This window comes from Cryptotermes secundus, unplaced genomic scaffold, assembly GCF_002891405.2.
Source record: "Cryptotermes secundus unplaced genomic scaffold, Csec_1.0 scaffold960, whole genome shotgun sequence".
In the NCBI taxonomy this organism is placed as follows: Eukaryota; Metazoa; Arthropoda; class Insecta; order Blattodea; family Kalotermitidae; genus Cryptotermes; species Cryptotermes secundus.
Window position 1 is genome coordinate 247,329 of NW_019727111.1, and position 19,710 is coordinate 267,038.

General features: G+C 38.0%; 1 protein-coding gene across 3 annotated transcripts in view; it reads right to left on the bottom strand.

Moving 5' to 3' along the window:
* Positions 1-219: 219 nt before the first annotated feature.
* LOC111864524 (tyrosine-protein phosphatase non-receptor type 4) overlaps positions 220-19,710 on the bottom strand; it is a 75,095-nt gene continuing 55,604 nt past the window's right edge. For 2 of the 3 annotated variants that reach the window (XM_023851830.2, XM_023851829.2), the window contains exon 19: positions 10,437-11,375. In XM_023851830.2, coding sequence (XP_023707598.1) covers positions 11,360-11,375 — 16 coding nt within the window. In that variant the 3' untranslated portion in view covers positions 10,437-11,359. Of the gene's footprint in view, positions 247-10,436; positions 11,376-19,710 lie in introns of those variants that run through there. The other variant, XM_033751470.1, reaches the window with a different exon arrangement.

A 19,710-nucleotide genomic window follows, 5' to 3' on the forward strand; every position in this document is an offset into this window, starting at 1 on the left:
TTGGAGGAATTGCCTCATCTTCAGGCTTAAAGTGGCAGGGAGCATGAAGGTGTCCACTCACCTCCATCTAGTTTGAAGGCTAAGAATGCACAGTGCTGTACCTCCACTCACTCATATATCTTTTTTTTTTCTTCTTCCTCTTTGCTCCCACTTTGGAGCATAGGGCCGATTTCTCAGTTTCATTGATCATTTTTACAGATGGTAGGACTCCTTGGGCGGGTGATCAGCTTGTCGCAAGGCCTCTACCTAAACACAGGACAACAAACAGAATAAACGCATACACACACCAAACATCCATTCCTTGTGTAGGATTCGAACCCACGATCCCAGCTTCCAAGCAAGTGAAGACAGTACATGCCTTAGACCACTTGGCAACTGTGACCAGCCATATATCTTAATATATGTCCTTAATTAATTAAGCAGGAGCCAGGAAGCTCAGTTGGTATAGTGAGAGGCTGTGGGCTGGACAGCTGGGGTTTGATATCCAGCAGGGATAAGGGACTTTTCTCTACTCCATGGCATCCAGATCAGTTTTTTGGCCCACCCAGCCTCCTATCTGATGGGTACTGGGGCATTTTCCCCAGAGGTAAAGAAGCCAGGGCATGAAGGTGACCATTCACCTTCATCTAGTGCTGAGGTCAAGAATGGTGGACCTATACCCCCACTCTCCCATACATATTCATGGCATGATGCTTAATCAATTAAGCAAAGGGTGAGCTTTACATTTACCTTGTAGATGTGTAAAAAAGATGCTAACATAAATAAAAAACAGCCTTACACCTTGCATTTTCATGTAAAATTATTCAACAAAATATCTAAAGAATTAATTTTTCTTAATCAATGTTAGTGTTTTTGCACCTGAGCCTCTCAATTAATGTGACACCTGGACAAAATCTAAACATCAGAACTCCTTGGCACTGGAGAGAGAGATCTGGTTCATACACTTTGCCATCAGTCAGTGGACAAAGTTACTATTCTGAATGTTCTAAAATTCTTTCAACCCTCCAAAACCTGGGGATACAAAGGTGTGTATGCATGTATATGATTTAATCCCTGGTTTAGGGTAGGAATAGCAGGTAGGTCACTATTTTTGGAAACAGTTGGTGAATTAGTAACATGGGGTATGTTGTTTTAGTTTCTTCAGTAGAGAAAGAATCACATGAATCTAATGTAGATGCATGAGTTATAATAGTTCTGGGCTGTCTATTCAGTTACTTTATGCAGTATCAATTGATGTACTTACAGAGTGTCGAATGAGATAAGGTAGATTAACTGCAACTGAATTGGATGGGATGTGTAATTTTCCTGGAAGGACTAAGGAAAATTAATGTCATGTATATTGGTGACTTTAGACATGGGTTTGGCTTGGTGAGTCATTTTATTGAATATTCACCATGTGGAACCACAACTGATTATAACACCTTGTAACTATGAAAAATGAGAACACTCTAAAGGTTACTGCAACTATACCACATAAAAAGAAGACGTCACTTCTGAGTCCGGCATAACCCTTCAGCTGGCTGAATGTGACACCATTCCCAACAGTTAATCTTAATGTGTCCTTCCATTGCTGTGCTTCTGAGCAATTTGTTGCTGTGGATACTGGCTTTCAACAGTTGAAATTTCACTGTGTGCAGTGAATCATAGTACTAGAACCGTTGCATAGCAATGGGTGCCTATTCCTGAATGCTTGGGAACATGTTTACCTATTCATTTCCCAAAAACAGCCCACTCTTATCACATTATCAATAATAGAAAAAAAACTAGGCATTTCCTAGCAGGGATTCAAAATGGGCACCTAACTGCTGTGACAGTAATGAAGCAAATACTATGGAAGCTTGTGGGTGTGAAGGTACAGTTCTGCAGCATGAAACGCAATGGGGAATGCAACTGAATCTATGAAGACCAGGATATGTAGAAGCAAGCAAAAAGTGACAGAAGTTTGGAAGAACTAACTCAAGGAATAAGTGATTTTGATTTCAATGGACAGGCAGTTTGAATGCTTATGTTGTTATATAGGATGTACCATTTAAAATGCAACCCAAACTGTAACAGCATTCTGTGCAGCCAATGAAAATTCTGAATCACCCTGTAACAAAGTGACTGCAAGGAAAGGTGTTTTCTATGCGCTCCATCCTGTGCTTATATAATGGGGACCAACAGACAAGCACACCAGTCTTGAGATGCCGGAGATAGTCGAGTTTGGATGTAGACAGTCCAAGACAATTGGGGATTGTCACAGACAGTTGTCCCCTGGTGGAGGTAGTGTGAGCCACCACTGTTGTAAGCTGTTGCATTGGAATACCAAGTGGAGTTGTGAGATCGATCAAAGATGGAAGCTGAGGAATCTATAATGTTGGGAACTGTTACCAAGCTACAACTGGAGAAGACACAGCAGAATGAGAAGACTTGGTGCATGCCATAGTGATTTGTTAAGCATGCAGATCCATAAAACTGTTACGGTTAATTGTAGTTATGAGTTTCCAGAGTGCAAAAATCCAATTATCAATCCCACATCTAGTGTCCAGTCAGTTAACACTTGACAGTATAAGAAAGCTTAGAGGTGACATAAGTATAACAAAAAAGATGATCAGATTAGCATTTGTCACTGCAGAGCGTATCACCTGTCAAAACTGACACCATGCTGCATGTTGTCTGTCATAAACACAGTGTCCTAAAATTTTGTTACCAGCTGGCATACTGTTATCTTATACAGTACTTTCTGGTCAAGGTACACATCAGTACATGCTTCTTGAAGAGCAGCAGATGATTTTGATTTGAATTAATGTTCAAGAAAAAAACACATTCTGCTCATGAATACACTATACTTGCACCTTCAGAGCTTCAAATGGTGACACTAACCCAAGTGTCACAAGGGAAGTTGGGAGAGGTGGAACAGCTGATTTTATTTTCATACTGCAGTATGTGATTCCTGTTTGGGTGGCATTTTAAATGGTACACTATGTGCCTCACAATGTACACACAGCAACAGCAAGTGAAGATCTCTGGTTCTGGTTCAGTGATATATGCATCTTACACATTTACGTACATGCTGAAATCCATTTGACTGCAGATTGAATATTTAATAAAGTATTGGGACTGCAATGTGTCTGAGTTGTAGTAATTCTCCTGGAATCAAGCATGACTTTAGTTATGAAAACCACTTTCACCACTGACAGTAATTCACAGGCTGGAAGACAATGGAACAAAAGGAAAGAATTTTATGTGTAGGATATGAAGAAACCACATTCCAGTACATAAAAAGCACCACCACACTGCTGAATGCTCAGGTACCAACTTCCCTGAGAGCTGAAATAATTTTGTCAACAAATTTGCTGCTAAGTACAATAATAATAAACTGTACAGACAACATGTCTGGTGTACAAACCCAGCAGGTACTTGTATTATATGCCATGTGAATCTAGGTGTCCCCCTCTGGCCTGCATTTCCAAGGGCAGTCACATACCTCCAAATTTGTTATTCCATTTTTTTTTAATATCTTAGTGGGGGGTGGAGTCCAGAGTGGTCCACTTGGCACGGCGGCCACTGACTGGCCTATTGTAGCCTTCCCCGGGTGATTATGATGATGGAGAATTTGGTGGAATGAAGATTGGCAGGGAAAACCGAAGTACTTGGAGAAAACCCACCCCAGCGCCACTTTGTCCACCACAAATCCCACTTGACTAGACCCGGGACAGAACCCAGGTCACCATGGTGGGAAGCCAGCGACTAACTGCTTGAGCTATGGCATAGCCTTTGTTATTCCTTGCATGTCACTGCTCTTAATTTTAATTTTTAAACTATTACTTTTAATATAATTCATTTTAGCCATTAGCAAATCCAAAGTTTCTTGTCTTAAATAACTGCAATAGTTTTAGCAATCATCATTAAAAAAATTAAATGAAAGAAATTCATACATAATCATAGATATGAAAAAACTGTGGAAGTCAAAATCACATAAATTGGGGGATATATGTATTTAATCACATTCAAATTCAAAGCAAAATTAAAAAAAGACAATAGGTTTTTCCCATTAAAATAAAATTTCACTAAAGGCACTCTGGAACACATGCAATGCTTGTATCATCATGTGCTCCTGCACACACAAAACACATACAAAACTGGTTGTGAAAATGTGTCTGCATGAAAAAATATGGCAGTGAAAGGGTTATATAAGCATCAGAAAAGCTACTGTACCAGCATGTGGTAAGTTTCAGGCCCACGTTTTGCTCTTTCTCGCTCATAACACTCTTATCTAGACAAGAAACATACTTCTTAAAATAAAAACACCGAAACCTGTAATGGAAAGTGGTTGATTCATATAAAGAAATCTTAACTTTTATTTGAACACAAGTTTATCATGGCTGCCTAATGTTCAAGGTATAAATATCATCATAAAACAGTCAATAGAACCGTAACATGTTCATTTTTTGTTTTTCAGAAAAATAAAATTGAAGGGGAAAAGAAAGATTTGAACACATGTTTTTCTCAGTTTGTAGCATCATACTTGACATAATTTTTAATGACTATAATGTGTATTTAGTCAAATTTAGGCACAGTTTGTGTGGACTTCTGTTAGTCATAGAACATTATGCCAAATATGTCATTGGAAGTACAGCACCTTTAATACAATGAAACTCTCCTAACTGTTATTCAGCTATAAAAATTTGTGAATTTCTTAGAAATTTTTCATGATATCATAATGTTTGTAATTCTGTATTTCAGCATCCTGTTGCACATCTTTATTAAACATCTATGTATTTAGTCCGTCAATTTGGCAACAATCATTAAAATATTCACCATTCAACACAAACACGACTAATGAAGACAACATCACACGATGCCTGAGGGAACAACACACAAACAAGGGGCATATTGCAGATCACAGACATAGCTGCTGAAACAAACTGTTCGGAATACACGCATCAAATAGCTTTAAACAAGTGGACAATGCCCCTGACGAGGTGGATAGGATTTTATGAAAGATTTTAATTTAAGTAGACTGCAACGTGCAATTTTAGTGTGCATCAAAACAGTGTAACAGTTCAGATACATCGAAACACCTGAGGATGATCGTCTGCGGCCGAAACATGTCATGTTGGTGTTGAATGGTGAATATTTTAATGATTGTTGCATTATTAATAGACTAAATATATAGACGTTTATCATAATGTTTGTATCTTCAGTTCCAACCTGGGCACATGTTAAGGATGTAGGTAAGTTAGTAAGTTTCATCTTGCAATTCTTCTATGAATGAAAAGTCTGAACAGAGATCATCTGTACCAAAACTGGCACATAAGGGTGATCTTAAGTTCTGACAGCAGTATTAAGAAGACACCAGTCTCATGAAATGTGACACCTTGTAGTTTGGTAGATGTGGTCCATCATTTTTGATGAACCTTCTGTCATTTATCTTCAGGGTAGAAGAGTAAACCAATGGGAACCAGTGTCCCTTGAAAGCACTGTTCTGTACTAGAAGATGCCAAGGGGGGAAAACTGAAGATGGAGGCAGCAGGTTCCTCTGAAATACTGCTACCTGCATATCAAAATGCTATGAGACTGACAGTTCTAATACTATAAAACTGAAATGAGATACTGATGTCTAAACCAAACAATAAAATGCAACTACTTTTTGTGTTGTCCACAGTTGTTAGGAAAGTTTCACTATATGCATGTATGTTTGTAAAGACTTGTCACTAGTATTTGTGCCTTATACATTGTACAATTATCATATTTTTTTAAGTACTTGCAGCTGCCTTCAATTTAACATACAGATCTCCAGTACAAATTTTTAAAACAAGTTCTTGGACTAGACACACTGATTTTAAACACCAAACAGAATTCATTTCACAGATCAAAATAACAGTTTATAATCCTGAAAACATCCAGAATTCTACTGCACAATGCTGACTAGCAGACAATCCAAATACTGAAACAGCACAATACTATTCTTTCTTACTATAACCTACCACATAATCACTACCAAGATCAACATCTTTATGCCAGTTTTATATGAAATATGAAGGCAAAACAATCTTGCCACTTCATGAGAATAACTGGACACAAAATGATCAAATTTAAGACATTCATACTGGAACATACCACCGATGAGTGAGTCCTTAACTGCAAATATGGTGGAGCGAGGCACTGTCAGTTGCACAGCTTGCAATTGAGAACACACACTGGCAGGTTACGGGTTGCCACCATTTGTCTCTACTTTGTATCAACCAATGTTAAGGCTAAACATTTCTGCCTTCCAGGATGTGATGCCATGTAGTCCCGTGCAATATGTACCAATGCTTTGGGGAAACTTGCTGATTCAATCTTCAGGGTATAAAAGTGAGTTCAGCATGCAAAAAAAGTGGCATCACTTTCTTTTCTGTGTGTGGATTACTCCATTTATTTACTAAACAAAGCTATCAGACCATACAGTACCAAGAGCCACAATGAATACCAACTACTTCCTTAATTTGAGTTATTATCCTAGCAGTTCCATAGACAGACTAAGGAAAACCACAAAGAAAACCTCAGTCAATACAATGGTACTCTACCCTGAAGATGGAAGCATCAGGTTCCTCTGAAATGTTGGTAAATATTGGACTATACTGTGTCACACCCCAGAAGATAATCCTCATAATCACTGCCATGAGAACTTCAAATCTCGTAACCTCCAAAATCTTTCACTGCAATTTCTGACCTGTTGATAAATAACGACAGTTGTGACTTGTCACTATGGAAATAACACACTTTAATTTCTACTATTTCAATGTTTACAGCAGTGTCTGAGAGGACTCACAAATGGTATGTTGGATGAACAAAATTTCTGAAAAACAGAATCCCAGAAGGGAACCATATATATGAAATTCAAGCTGGCATGAATATGTTAATGAAATAATTGATTTTTACCTTAATACTTGAAACTCACACTGAATATATAAGTTCAGAAATACTTCCAAGGCATTCAATATAACCTTAAAAATGAATACATTTTACGAAAAGATGAGATAAATTCTGCAAGCAGAAGTATGGGTAAGATATCCTGTGGCATGGAAATATAAATCTTTGTGCCTATCGAGACTTGGCATCTTCTACATGGAAAATATACACCACTTACTCTTGCAGGCTCCACATTATCATGCTCTTACTCATTACAAGGAACTTTCAAACATCCCACAAATAAATGCCTGGGTCTGAGAAATTCCATTCTTTATACATGATTTCAAGGTTCCATGGCAAAAGTATATAATGACAATTAGTCATGTTAACATGCAGTTGGTGCTGTCCAGCCTACTGGAGACAATCTCTGGAATGTTAAACATTAATATCTTTACCGAAATGTTATCATTAAGGCCACAGTTAGCAGCGACCACTCACAAGCTGTAAACTATCTCTGTATACTAAACCTAAGGATTTGGGGGGGGGGTTTGATTTAGGCAATGAATATGTTCATTATACAAGCTATTCTTAAATATACATAATACAATATTTTGAATTTGAGGTTTTTGCAGCAGTGGATTTCAGAGGAACATAATGCCTCCATCTTCAGAGTTGAAGAGTAAGCGAAGCAAACTCACCTTGCTGTCTGCTTCTGCTGATTTTCTTGCTTGGCTCACTCTTTGACCCTGAAGATTGTGGAAATACATTCGCTGAATCTCCAAACTACATGGTGTTACAACCGAGAAGAACATGCTTGTCAATAAATCATCTGCTAAAAAACATGTAGAAAGTAACAAAATAATCCAGGCATTTATCTGTGTATGAATAAATGTTATTCAAGTAGCCTTCTGTTGTTATACACATGTATCCCATACAACAAGAGAAACATTTCTTTTAATAAAAGGAGGAAAGTTCTATAAATATTGATTTTGCTTATCTTACAAAAAAAAAACATTGTTTTAAAAACCACACTGTCGCATATGCAATATTAAACTACGTCAACATTCCTTTGTCCCATGTATATAAATACTGCATAAGATTTCTTCATATTATTTACAATTATCTTCCAAGAAGCACAAAGTGAATAAATGAAACTGTTTTATAGCCAGTGTAACATAAGTTTTCTTAATATTGGCTGCCATTTTCTTCTGGATGGAAGTCTGCACCATGCACTCTAACAGGAGGGATTCTTATCTTAACCATTACCTCAGTGGGTACTAACATTAAGCCTGAGTCATGGGTGCAATGCAAGGCCTGACAACTCATAACACAACTATCAGCTCATCTTGACTCATCATTTTGTATGATTGCAGGGAGCTAGTCAATGGACATTAGGGACGAAGACAATACACAGTTTGTGTCAATGGCAGCATAACAATTCCAAAAATAAATCTGTAACTAGTGGTGAAATATATAAAGTATATATATATATATCTAACATAAAGTTACAANAAAGCGCAGCGTGATAAAAAGATAAAAACAGTCCCTCTTCCGACAACACAAAAAAGACTCCAATGAACTGACATATATATATATATATATATATATATATTATATACTCCACCAATTTTACAGTCTCTTTATAAGACTATTATCTAGTCTAAAAAACATAAAAGAACCTTAATGTGAAATTGTGGTATACAGAAATGTATACCCAGCACACACTATACCATATTGTATGAGAGTACTTCATCTCCATAATGTGTACTGTTTTATTTCCACACTCTAAAGACAGTCTGTGAGTCTGGGGCTCGGAGGGAGGGCAAAAAAATCCCTCTAAAAGTTACAAAGTGCTTCTTAATATCTGCCAACACAACTTCAGACATGTACTGTCTTAGTGTTAACCTATGGACATGAATTTACTGACAACATCCCATCATTCAGTCCTAAGAAAACATGCAGTCACTGACCCTTCTGCTGCTTTGTCATGTGTAGGGACCGCATTTTAATGCAAATGCATATTTCTCTCTTGCAACCAGAAAGTATGCTCATTTGGAAATATATGTATGAATTACTTCATTTCTTAAATTTTGGACATGGTTTGATGGTGCATACAAATGCATATTTTGCCTGTTTTATGAATAAGCATCATATTTTCGAAGATCTCTATTTATACTGCATATTTCCTTTTTAAAATGTTTATCATATATTTTTTAATTTTATGTTCAAATTTTCAATCTTTGTTGTGTGTATACAATTTTTCTTTTCCATATTAGAATATGTTGCATATTTGACTCAACATTTCATCATGATTCATGTTTCTGATGCAATACCCACAAATAGCTCCGCAGTTTCCGATTTTTTTTATCAATTCCATGAATTTACTATGGCTGAATGGCATTCAGTATGAGCGCGTATTGCTCTTTGTGACTGATGCTGCAAGTTATATGATGAAAGCCGGTACTGTTCTTAAAGTTATATTTCCAAATATGACACATTTGACTTGCCTTGCCCATGGGTTGCAACGTGTTGCAGAAACAATTCGTGCAAATTTTCCACTTGTTAACAAGGTGGTGTTTTCTGTGAAGAAGGTATTTGTTAAAGCGCCATACAGAAAAGAAGCCTTTAGAGCAATAGCACTGAGCGTTCCACTTCCGCCAGAACCAATTTTAACACGCTGGGGCACGTGGCTGTGTGCAGCGAGTTATTATACCGAACATTTAGAAACAGTTAGGAATGTTGTAAATATATTTGATCCCAAAAGTGCAGCATCAATTCAAATTGCCCAAGATGTACTAAAAAATGCAGAACTAGAAACTAATCTTTCCTATATATCTGCTCACTTCTCTCATCTTCCATCCGCCATGTCCTCACTGGAGGCAAGCAATAGCAATACTACTTTGTATCAGTCGTTAAGTGTGTCAAAACCACTGTTTCCAAATTGAATTCAGTTCCTGGAAGAGTTGGTGAAGTAGTAAAGGAAAAAGTACACAGCATTCTTTAAAAAAAAATCCAGGATATGAACAAATTTGTGAAAATGAAGAAATTTTAGCCCATAAACGTACTGAACTGCCAAGTAAAAAAATCACTGAGCAAATAGCGGCTTTTGTACATGCGCCCTTAAGGTCCTGTGAGGTGGAAAGAAGCTTTTCCCGCTATAAGGACATCTTATGAGACAACAGGAGGCGACTAACTAAGGAAAACCTAAAACATTTAGTAACTGTGAACTGCAACAGAAGAGAAGGTGAAAGTTCGGAGAGCTAAATGTGAGTACCATTGGTACTGAGCCTTGCTATGGCAGAAGAAAATACATATTTGCAAGACAAAATAACCCAGCAGAACGTAAAAGGTAAGGTAAAAGTTGTCCCTGTGCTCAACAAATTAAGCACTGCGCCATGAAGATGTATAAGGGAGCGGATGTATACATCCACATTTTCTTGACCTCGGCATTAGCTAGAGGTGAGTGGGCAGCTTCACGCCCCGGCCGCTTTCCCCCCCCCCAGTACCCACTGGATAGGAGGTTGGATGGACCCCAGAGCCAATCTGGATGATCTGGAGAAGAGAAAATTCTTGACCCTACCAGGACTTGAACTCCGATCCCTCAGTTGTCCAGCCTGTAGCCAGTTGCTATGCCCACTATGCTACCCTAGCTCCGACTAGAATATTATGCAGGCCCAATTATTATAAGCAGAAGATGAACAAAATTCTCAATATCTCGAAGTTATAAAGTTTAGTGACAAAACATTCCTGAGAGAAAAACTGGATAAATGACCAAATTTCGACAATTTTGTGAACACTGCTTAAATACAAGATGACTGACATTTTTATTTTCTCCAAAAGCAAATGCATTTAAGAGGAAGCTATTACATTGCAATGGGGAGTTCAGTTGAACTGCACAGTAAATCTTCCACATTTGTGGCTTCATCATTCACATTTGCAAATTCACTATATACATATATACTCTACACTCACGCTACTTTTGCCTTGCAAAATGGCGGTGTTGATAAACAAAAGGGTGGAAAGCAGTCCAGTAAAGGAGAAGAGCCTCAAGATCTTAACCCATCCTGACCATGAAATTCACAAGGAACTGCAGAAAACAGCAAAACAAATGACAATTATCATGATTTTCAGCTCAAACAGTTTCACCAGCCCCAACTTGCTTCAATTGCCCATCCTCTCTGGAGTATTTGGATTGATTTCAGTACCATATTATTAATTATTACATCATTATTACTAATACATGCATACATAACATACAATATATTACTTATTGATTCTTCTCTGGTCTCTCACATATATATATTTTTTTACCTGTCAGCTCACAAACTTAACTCAACTTTTTCCCTTCAGTTATGTGGGGTGGGTTTCTTTCCAGGTTATTTAAGGATGCTGTCAGTATCTAAACCATACAGCACTGCATGGTGGGTTGACTGCTGAACTGGAAAGAATTTGGAAGAAAGCAGCTGTGCCACTAATCAAGGCACTATTCCGGAATTTTCCTGGAGAGAGAAAAACCATCAAAAAGTCAATCAGTATAGATGTCCTGGCCGAGATTTAAACTGAGTACTTCCAAGTACAAGTCTAGGACATTCCTTTTAGACCAATCTGATCTTTCAATTATGGTCTCAACCATGAGTTTACAGGAATGTAACACTCATGTGGAAGGGTTACTGTACAGTATCATAGTACTTTCAATAATAAGGCAAGCAAAGCCTAAACTTTATGGATATTCTATAATTACAAGTCACATTTGATCAATTCTTGACACTGTCTGCATAAATTTTAATGGCAGGTCCCTTTGTAAATATATTTAATTTGTTCCTGTGAAATTACTAGGGTTTGAAACCACAGACCATGTTTAACCCTTTGTGTGCTACACACGTCCCTTGAAACGTTATGTTAGGTTAGCTCAGGTTAAACTTCACTTGGATAGGTTAGGTTGAGGTGTTTTAGGACATATACATATATATGTAACCCAGTGGGGGGGCCTCACAGTGAAGGAAGCACTAACCAATTAGCATCCCCTACTGACAAAAGTATAATGATGCAGGTCTCCAACATGCTAGCATCAGTCACAGCTACGCTTACATTAAGAGAACACTGCAAGCAAGTATTCGTCAGGAAGAGGTACCAGGGTTGTTCAGTGACACATGACTTTCACCTTCCCCTGATTGAAATGGAGGCAGTAGAATAAAAACTGAGGCGTTCTTAGATGTAGAATGGGAGAGGGGTCCTGTGCATATATCATTCCCAAGAATAAAAGCTGAACCTGAGAATTTTATGTGGTTGTCTCTCAATGCTATTGGATTTGATACCCCACATGGGTGACCCTGACAAAGAAGAATGCAGACTGCAGACAGCCCAGTACCAGAAGAGGTATCCAGAGTGGCCATGTGGCTTCTGCTGTTCTGGGCTGAGTGGCCTGATGTGTGGTTCACCCAAGCTGAGGCATAATTTACTTTGGCCGGCATCAGTAGCAAGCAGATGAAGTTCTGCCATGTAATCTTGCAGCTGAACCACTGGTATGCTGCAGAAGTAGAGGATATCATCACCTCTCCGCCAAAGTGAAAACCCAACACCAATCTGAGGACCGAGTTGGTGAGGTAGCTGTCCTAGAGACAGCAACGCATCCACCAGCTCCTTATGCTCAAAGAGATGGACGACTGCAAGCCATCACAGTTTCTGAGGCACCTCAGGAGCCCTGTCCCAGCTGTGCCAGATGGTTTACACCGCAGCATCTGGTCCAGTTGGCCTACATCCTCAATGGGACTGACCACAGGAACACCTTCAACTCGCTGGTCGACACAACCCCAGCCACAGGAACACCTTCAACCCCCTGGTCGACACAACCCCAGCCATAGCAACACCTGCCACACTGCCACAGACCACCACACAAACCTTGTGCTCTCTTTGCCACATCCATTTCCCTGTTCACTTCAACATCTGAATAACCATCTTCATGGGGAGGGGGGGGGCGATGTATGGGTCTCCCACAGTCAAGCAAGTGCTACCCAATCAGTGCTCACCATGGCAGCTCCAACATCCACTGGTTCATGCACCGCCTAGCGACAAAAGTATGAAGATGAGGGCCTCCGACACACAAGCTGCAGTTGCATGCTACACTTAACTCAAGACAGCAGAACAAGAGCGAGTCTTTAAGGAGCAACACCGGTACCTGACTCCACTAGCAGTCACCTGAATCCACCCAGAAGCTCACTGCCCAGCAGCTGGTTCAAATGCACCAAGCTGCTGTGAAAGGAAGACTGCCGATGTTAACACTGGTTAGCCCATTTTGGCAGGAGCCTCAGCTGGCATTTATCAGGCCCACCGGGCTTCAGACAACTGGCCCTTTTAGGGGCCAACAGTATCACCACCACCACTAGCACAGGCTAGCCCACTGTGAAAAATGTTTCCATGGTATTCATCAGGAAGATGTAACAGGTATGTACAGTGACTCATGTCTCTCACTTTCCCCTGATGGAAATGGTGGCACTGGAGTAAAAACTGATGCGTTCTTCAATGCGGAACAGGAGAGGGATCCTATGGCAATATCATTCCAAAAGTTGAACCTGAGAAGTTTATGTGGTTCTCTCTCCGTGCTACTGAATTCAACATCCCACACCATAATCTAAGATGATCTGTACTCGTATTCTACATTAAACAAAACAATCCAGCAAAGTGAAAAGGATGAACATGAAACTGCCTGATATGTGGACACAAGATTTTATCATCATTACTGTAAAACTACATTGTTTTATTCTGAAGTTGCTGTGTCTCTAAGAACATAATGTTGTATTTTAGCGTCCTGTTGCACTGATCTTCATCCATGATATGTAAGCAATGTCTGTCTTTTGGTGCATTCAATATTACTTGTTACTTCACAACATGTTTCGGCACAACAGTGCCATCATCAGGTGCTCTATTTACGTCAATCTATTTCATTGCTTGCCATTAAAAAGTATTTAAAAATGTTCGTCAATTATAATAAATATATATACTAAAAACTTGTTAAGATTATTTATCTGTCCCAATTTTGTCTCTAAGAACATGCTGAAACATCAGTTTCATATGGCAGAACATGCAAATATTGAGGGACAAATTACTCCCCTAATGTGTCTTCATTACTGACACTTTCAGTCTATGTCTGGGTCTGTACATGGCTCTCTTATGGCTGGTTAACTGCACTCGCATGCACACACACAAAGGCCTTCAGCACACCTTCCCCCATCCCTATTCAGTTCATATAGCACAACTACTGAGTACTGAAAAACGCAAATACAAATAGAAAATAGGTATATCCTCAACGTTACTCCATTTCTTCCACCTTTGAGCTGCCTGAAAAAGCTAGAAATTTTGAGAATCTATCCACCTTTGAGCTGCCTGAAAAAGCTAGAAATTTTGAGAATCTGTCCACCTTTGAGCTGCCTCAAAAAGCTAGAAATTTTGAGAATCTATCCACCTTTGAGCTGCCTGAAAAAGCTAGAAATTTTGAGAATCTATAACTAAAAAATATTTTTATGTGACATTTTAGTTTCAGATCATAACCTGATTAATTACAGTGTCATTATGATTTCAATGAAAAGGGATTTTCATAGTTAATTGTTTATGCACATCTGGATTAATAAAGAATTAACAGAATTTAAAAAAAATTGGACAAATATAATAAAAAAAAGTATAATTTCACTCTAACAATTCATTCTGTCTATGTATATCAAATTCTGCATTATGACAGGTACATCACACAACTGATGCCTTTTTGAACTGAAGCACTATGTAAATCAAGATTCTAAAACACTATGTACAACTTGAGGTTCTCACAGCAGTATTAACACTGTGCAGTCTGTCAAAAGTCAACTGACCCTGAAGATGGAGGTGATATATTCCTCCAAAACATCAGTGACTTCCAACAAACTACATGGGGTTCAAATACTGTTCGAAAAGGTGGAACAGAAATTCATAGTAATATTTACTGGAATAAATATCTTCCTGCTCAGAAGTTAAGTTATTCTGAAGAAGAGGTATGTCTGTATAAGAAACAACACATTTTCATGAAAGCAAAGCATTCCTGCTTCTATCAAATTTTGTACTTACAGGGTTCAATTAAAACAATATATACTTAGCAAAACAATAAGATGATACTAACACCTTACAATAGGCATAATTCACTTTAGTTTATGAATATGTTCATAATGTTTTAGCAATTACATTAGTTTTGTAAGAACAGTAAACCCTCGCTAATCCAGACTGAAATATGAAAAATTCTGTTTATAGTTGAATTACATATTTTAAAAGACACATGGGATTTAGGAGCAAAAGGGATTAGAGCAAGAGGACTTTCAGACTATGTTGAGGGCAGCTGGAGACTAAAACCATGCAAGGAAACATCCAAGATTGTCTTGAGCTAGGAGACCCTGGATATCAGCTTCTTTCCCTTTTATACTTTTTAAATAAAGACTACTTATTTTCATCAGAACTACCTATATTATTAAATTTTCATTTATTTGTTTTCTAAGCTTTTTTTTTCTTTAAGGACTATCTTTTGCTTCATTAATCTATATTATTGTTTAATCTGAATGATGTCCCCCCAGTTAATCCAGATTAACCAGGGTTTACTGTATAGCTAATTTTATTGTCTGAATTCAATGCATAAAAAAATGGTTTTTACTGTAATACAGCTCAAAACAGTCACAATATCTAGACACTACGTACAAGAAAATCAGAATGACAGAAAGACTTTATTTTACAATTCATTAATAACAAATCTGTTAATAAAGAGAGTGTAATTTTAGGTGCTGTAAGTAAAGGCTGAGCTGTGTTTGGTTGGCATGGCACAAGAGAAGCACTGCAGAACTTCCAGAGGTATGAATACTGTAAAGTAAAATATATGGACAGAACCTCTGCATTTGTTCACATATCACTGCAATCAAACATATTTCTATTTCCTCATTATTGGAAAAAAAAAACAACATGACATATGGTGTATAAGACTATTCCAAAACAGGATTCAAGCTGCACTACAATATGTTTAGTGGAAAGGCTGAACATGTACCAGAAGAAACCGTTTATCCCTTTAAAACTGAATTTTACTAGCACCATGAATAACTGTTATCTGAAACAACTTCCTGCAAACTGGAAACTGCATAAAGAAATGAAACCAACAATTTGAATGTCCCCCACAAAGTAGGATGTGCATCTTATTTGATGGCACGTGTGAAATCTCACGTCAGAGTCTACTGGTTCAGTCCTCGATGACTTCATGTGAGATTAATGGTGGACAAAGTGGCACTACAGGAGGCTCTTCCCTGGGTCTCTTTGTTTTTCCATGCTAATTATCATTTCACTCTTGCTTGATACTCATCCATCAATGCACCGTGGAGTGTGCAATAGCCCTGACCAGGCAGTGTATTATCCTGGCTGGTTACAGAGTAGCAGAGTGAGTATGTTTTCAAAATAAACAGAGTACCTTGCAATCATTAAACAATGTTTGGGTTACTGACACTGTGCTATAAGTTACCAGACATCACTGAAGAACCAAGCAACACATTTATTGAATCTGCATCAGAAATGTGGAAGTTCATACGCAACTAGCATTGATATTACACATTTTCACGTGGTATCTTCTGGTACATATTGTGCTGCTTCATGTTGCTGCCTTGCTTTGTACAATACAAAACCATATAAGGTTCCATTTTGTGTCTTAACAGTCACAACTAAATAAGTTTTTCACAAATAAGACACAGAGCTCCAGGTGTATGAAGCACTGGAGCAAATAAGCAGAAACCTTAGTTATATATCAAAATGTTCTATAAAGGTAATGAGCCTCAGTTCATCAGGTTAATCAACACTTCTACAAAACCAGCAAAATACGATTACATCATTTATAACTGTCGGGGTTTCAGAGTTGAGTTATGCAACAACTAAGTGCACACCTATGAAGATAAATACATTGAATGTAGTGGGCAGCAAGCAGTTGATGAATTGACAGAAAAAATGTCTGTGTCTGACAGATGACACATGTTCATACAGTGTGCAGCAATGAATTGGGTAATTTGGCAACACTGAATATAGTCAGTTGTTGAGCAATAGGGAGAACGCTACTATTATCATCTTGCAGTCGCTGATTTACCATTCAGTTATGATGGGGCTGTGGAATGTGGAACACCTGGCATTCACTGTGAAAGCTTATTACAAAAGCAATGATAGTTACGTGTCAGTGCAGCACGTATTTCGGAATCATTTTAATAATCCACGTAATGACCTTGTTCCTTTTGCCCATCCAATCAAAACATGGATTAAAAACTTTGAGGAAACAGACTCTGCACTGAAGAAAGAAATTCGTAATGTAAAAAGTGTGTGTACACTAGAAAATGTTTCCAGAGTGGTGGGTGGTCTACAAAGAAAGCCTACCCGTTCACCTTGTATGCATGCGGTGTCACTTGGCATTTCTGATTTCAGCATAAAGAGGATTTTACACAAAGAACCCCACTTCCATCTGTATAAGATTCAGAGAGTGCATGCACTGAAGGATGTTGACCATGCAAACTGACTTGCATTCTGTCAACAGTTATTGAACATGATAAATGAGAATCCAGACCTTGTAAACAATCTTTTGATGAGTGATGAGGCACATTTCCACCTTTCAGGCTTTGTCAATATGCAAAACTTTTGCTACTGGTCAAGTGAAAACCCTCAAATATTCCTTGAAAAGCCACTCCAGTGTGGAAGTCACAGTCTGGTGTGCCATCTCATCGTTTGGAATTGTAGGACCTTATTTCTTTGAGGACCAGTGACAGGCTTACAGTTACAGTGCATTCACAGTGCTATGTTAGCATGTTAGAAAACTTTCTTGGGCCTCAATTAGCTCATCATCCTGTTAATGACATCACATTTTTTCAGCAAGATGGTGCTATGAGCCACACCCCAAGGGTTTTCATGAACGTTGTAAGGAATTTCTTTCCTAATTGTGTCATCTTGAAGAATGGGGATATACCGTAGCCTGCCAGAACACCCGATCTGTCGGCATGTGATTTCTTCCTCTGAGGGTACTTTAAATCATGAGTCTTTTAACCACTATCCCTACACAACATTCAGGAACTTCAAGAACAGGTCCTGGAAGATGTAGCTTGAACTCCTGTGGCCATGCTGCGCAATGTGATGAATAACCTATGCACAAGACTGACAGAGTATATGAACCATGTTTGTGATGCAATTTTTTAACTGTAAGGATTTTATTTTCATTTAGTGCATGGTAAATCAGCAAAGTAATACATTTTACTTCCTTATGGTGTACTCACAATTGCCCAATTCATTGCTGCACCCTGTACTTTCATGACATACACAACAGCCAATTTGGTGTATGTTTCTTTGCTTAGGCTTGCAAAGGACACAGACCGTTGAGAAAAAACTGAATTTTCAATGGGTATGATGCTGATAAAGGAACAGTACTCAGTGCAAGGTTGCAGTTTCTACATCATGATTTCAGTGCTGCTAAGAGGGGAAAGTAAGAGGAACAGCAATTTCTGAAGACAAGAGCCATGGACAACATTCCCTGGTCATATGGAAATGCAACCAAGTAACTGGAATTACTAACATAATATTTTAAGGCTGAGTTGTGTATTGTTGTAACCCATAACATTATTACAACCACAGCCAATAACCTATAGAGAAAGTTTTGTTTGTAACATAAATATCATATACCCATGAAGATGACACTATAGGTGTTGAAACATGTCATGTAAACTGACAATTGAAATGTGCTGTAATTTATGATATCTGATAAATAATACTAACCATATTCTCTCTCTCTCTCTCTCTCTTCAATTATGGTATGTATGAAAGCATAGCCAAACACTGAATCTGCTTCTCTTGTCTAGCACATGATGCATACAAGCTACATAATGCATAAAGTGGATTCCGAGCAAAACATCTGAGCTCCTGCCGGACACAGGAAACATAACTTCACATTCCACCAGTTTTAATGGTTTTGAAGTAGCAGCTGCACTGGAAGTGCCACATAATTTATTGTGTTACTCTCATGAAAATCTGTGACAATCCTTGAAAATATCAAACCAGAATATAACTCCTTATTTAAATTCTTCAAAGATTTTGTTAAAACTTTCCTAAATTATTAAGAAAAAATGCAAAAAACACTGGAAATAAATAATTTAACATTATCTGTACTATGCATCTTATAACAGAAAGAACGTAGATGTATCACTGCAGTGCAAGTTCATCTTGAACATATAATATTCAAGTTATATTTCCTTGAATTTGTATTCCTACATCCACATTATTAAAATCAGAACAATTTTGAAAAAATCTGTAATTATTTCTTGCTGCACAGCATTCAATGTAGTTATTACTCCTTCATGATTTCTCAAAACAAACTATGATTGCACTGTCCTGTTGTTAATCACAATTCTGCCCAGTGTTAAAGGCACACTGTAATATGAACAATTAAGTTTTGCCTGAGTACATGAATAGCAATAAGAATGATGTTCGATATGTTCTGCTCATTATGCTGACTGACAGCAGTGACCTGTCCCATACAGTACCGTACAAATGTTACAGTGCTTGCACAAGATGAGATACAGCGCCAAACTGTTAACTTCCATTATGTCACATTTCACCCTGATATCAAACACAAATTATAAAACCATACATTTTTATTTTCCTAGAGGCACCTGTAATGTTAAGAATGAAAATAAATACTGGTGCGATATGATACACTCCTGAAAAAGACCTGTGCCTCATTTTCTTGGTACTGCATATTTTCTGTCACTGAAATTTAATGATTATAAAAATACTGAATTTATGATAACCACGCTGCTTAAT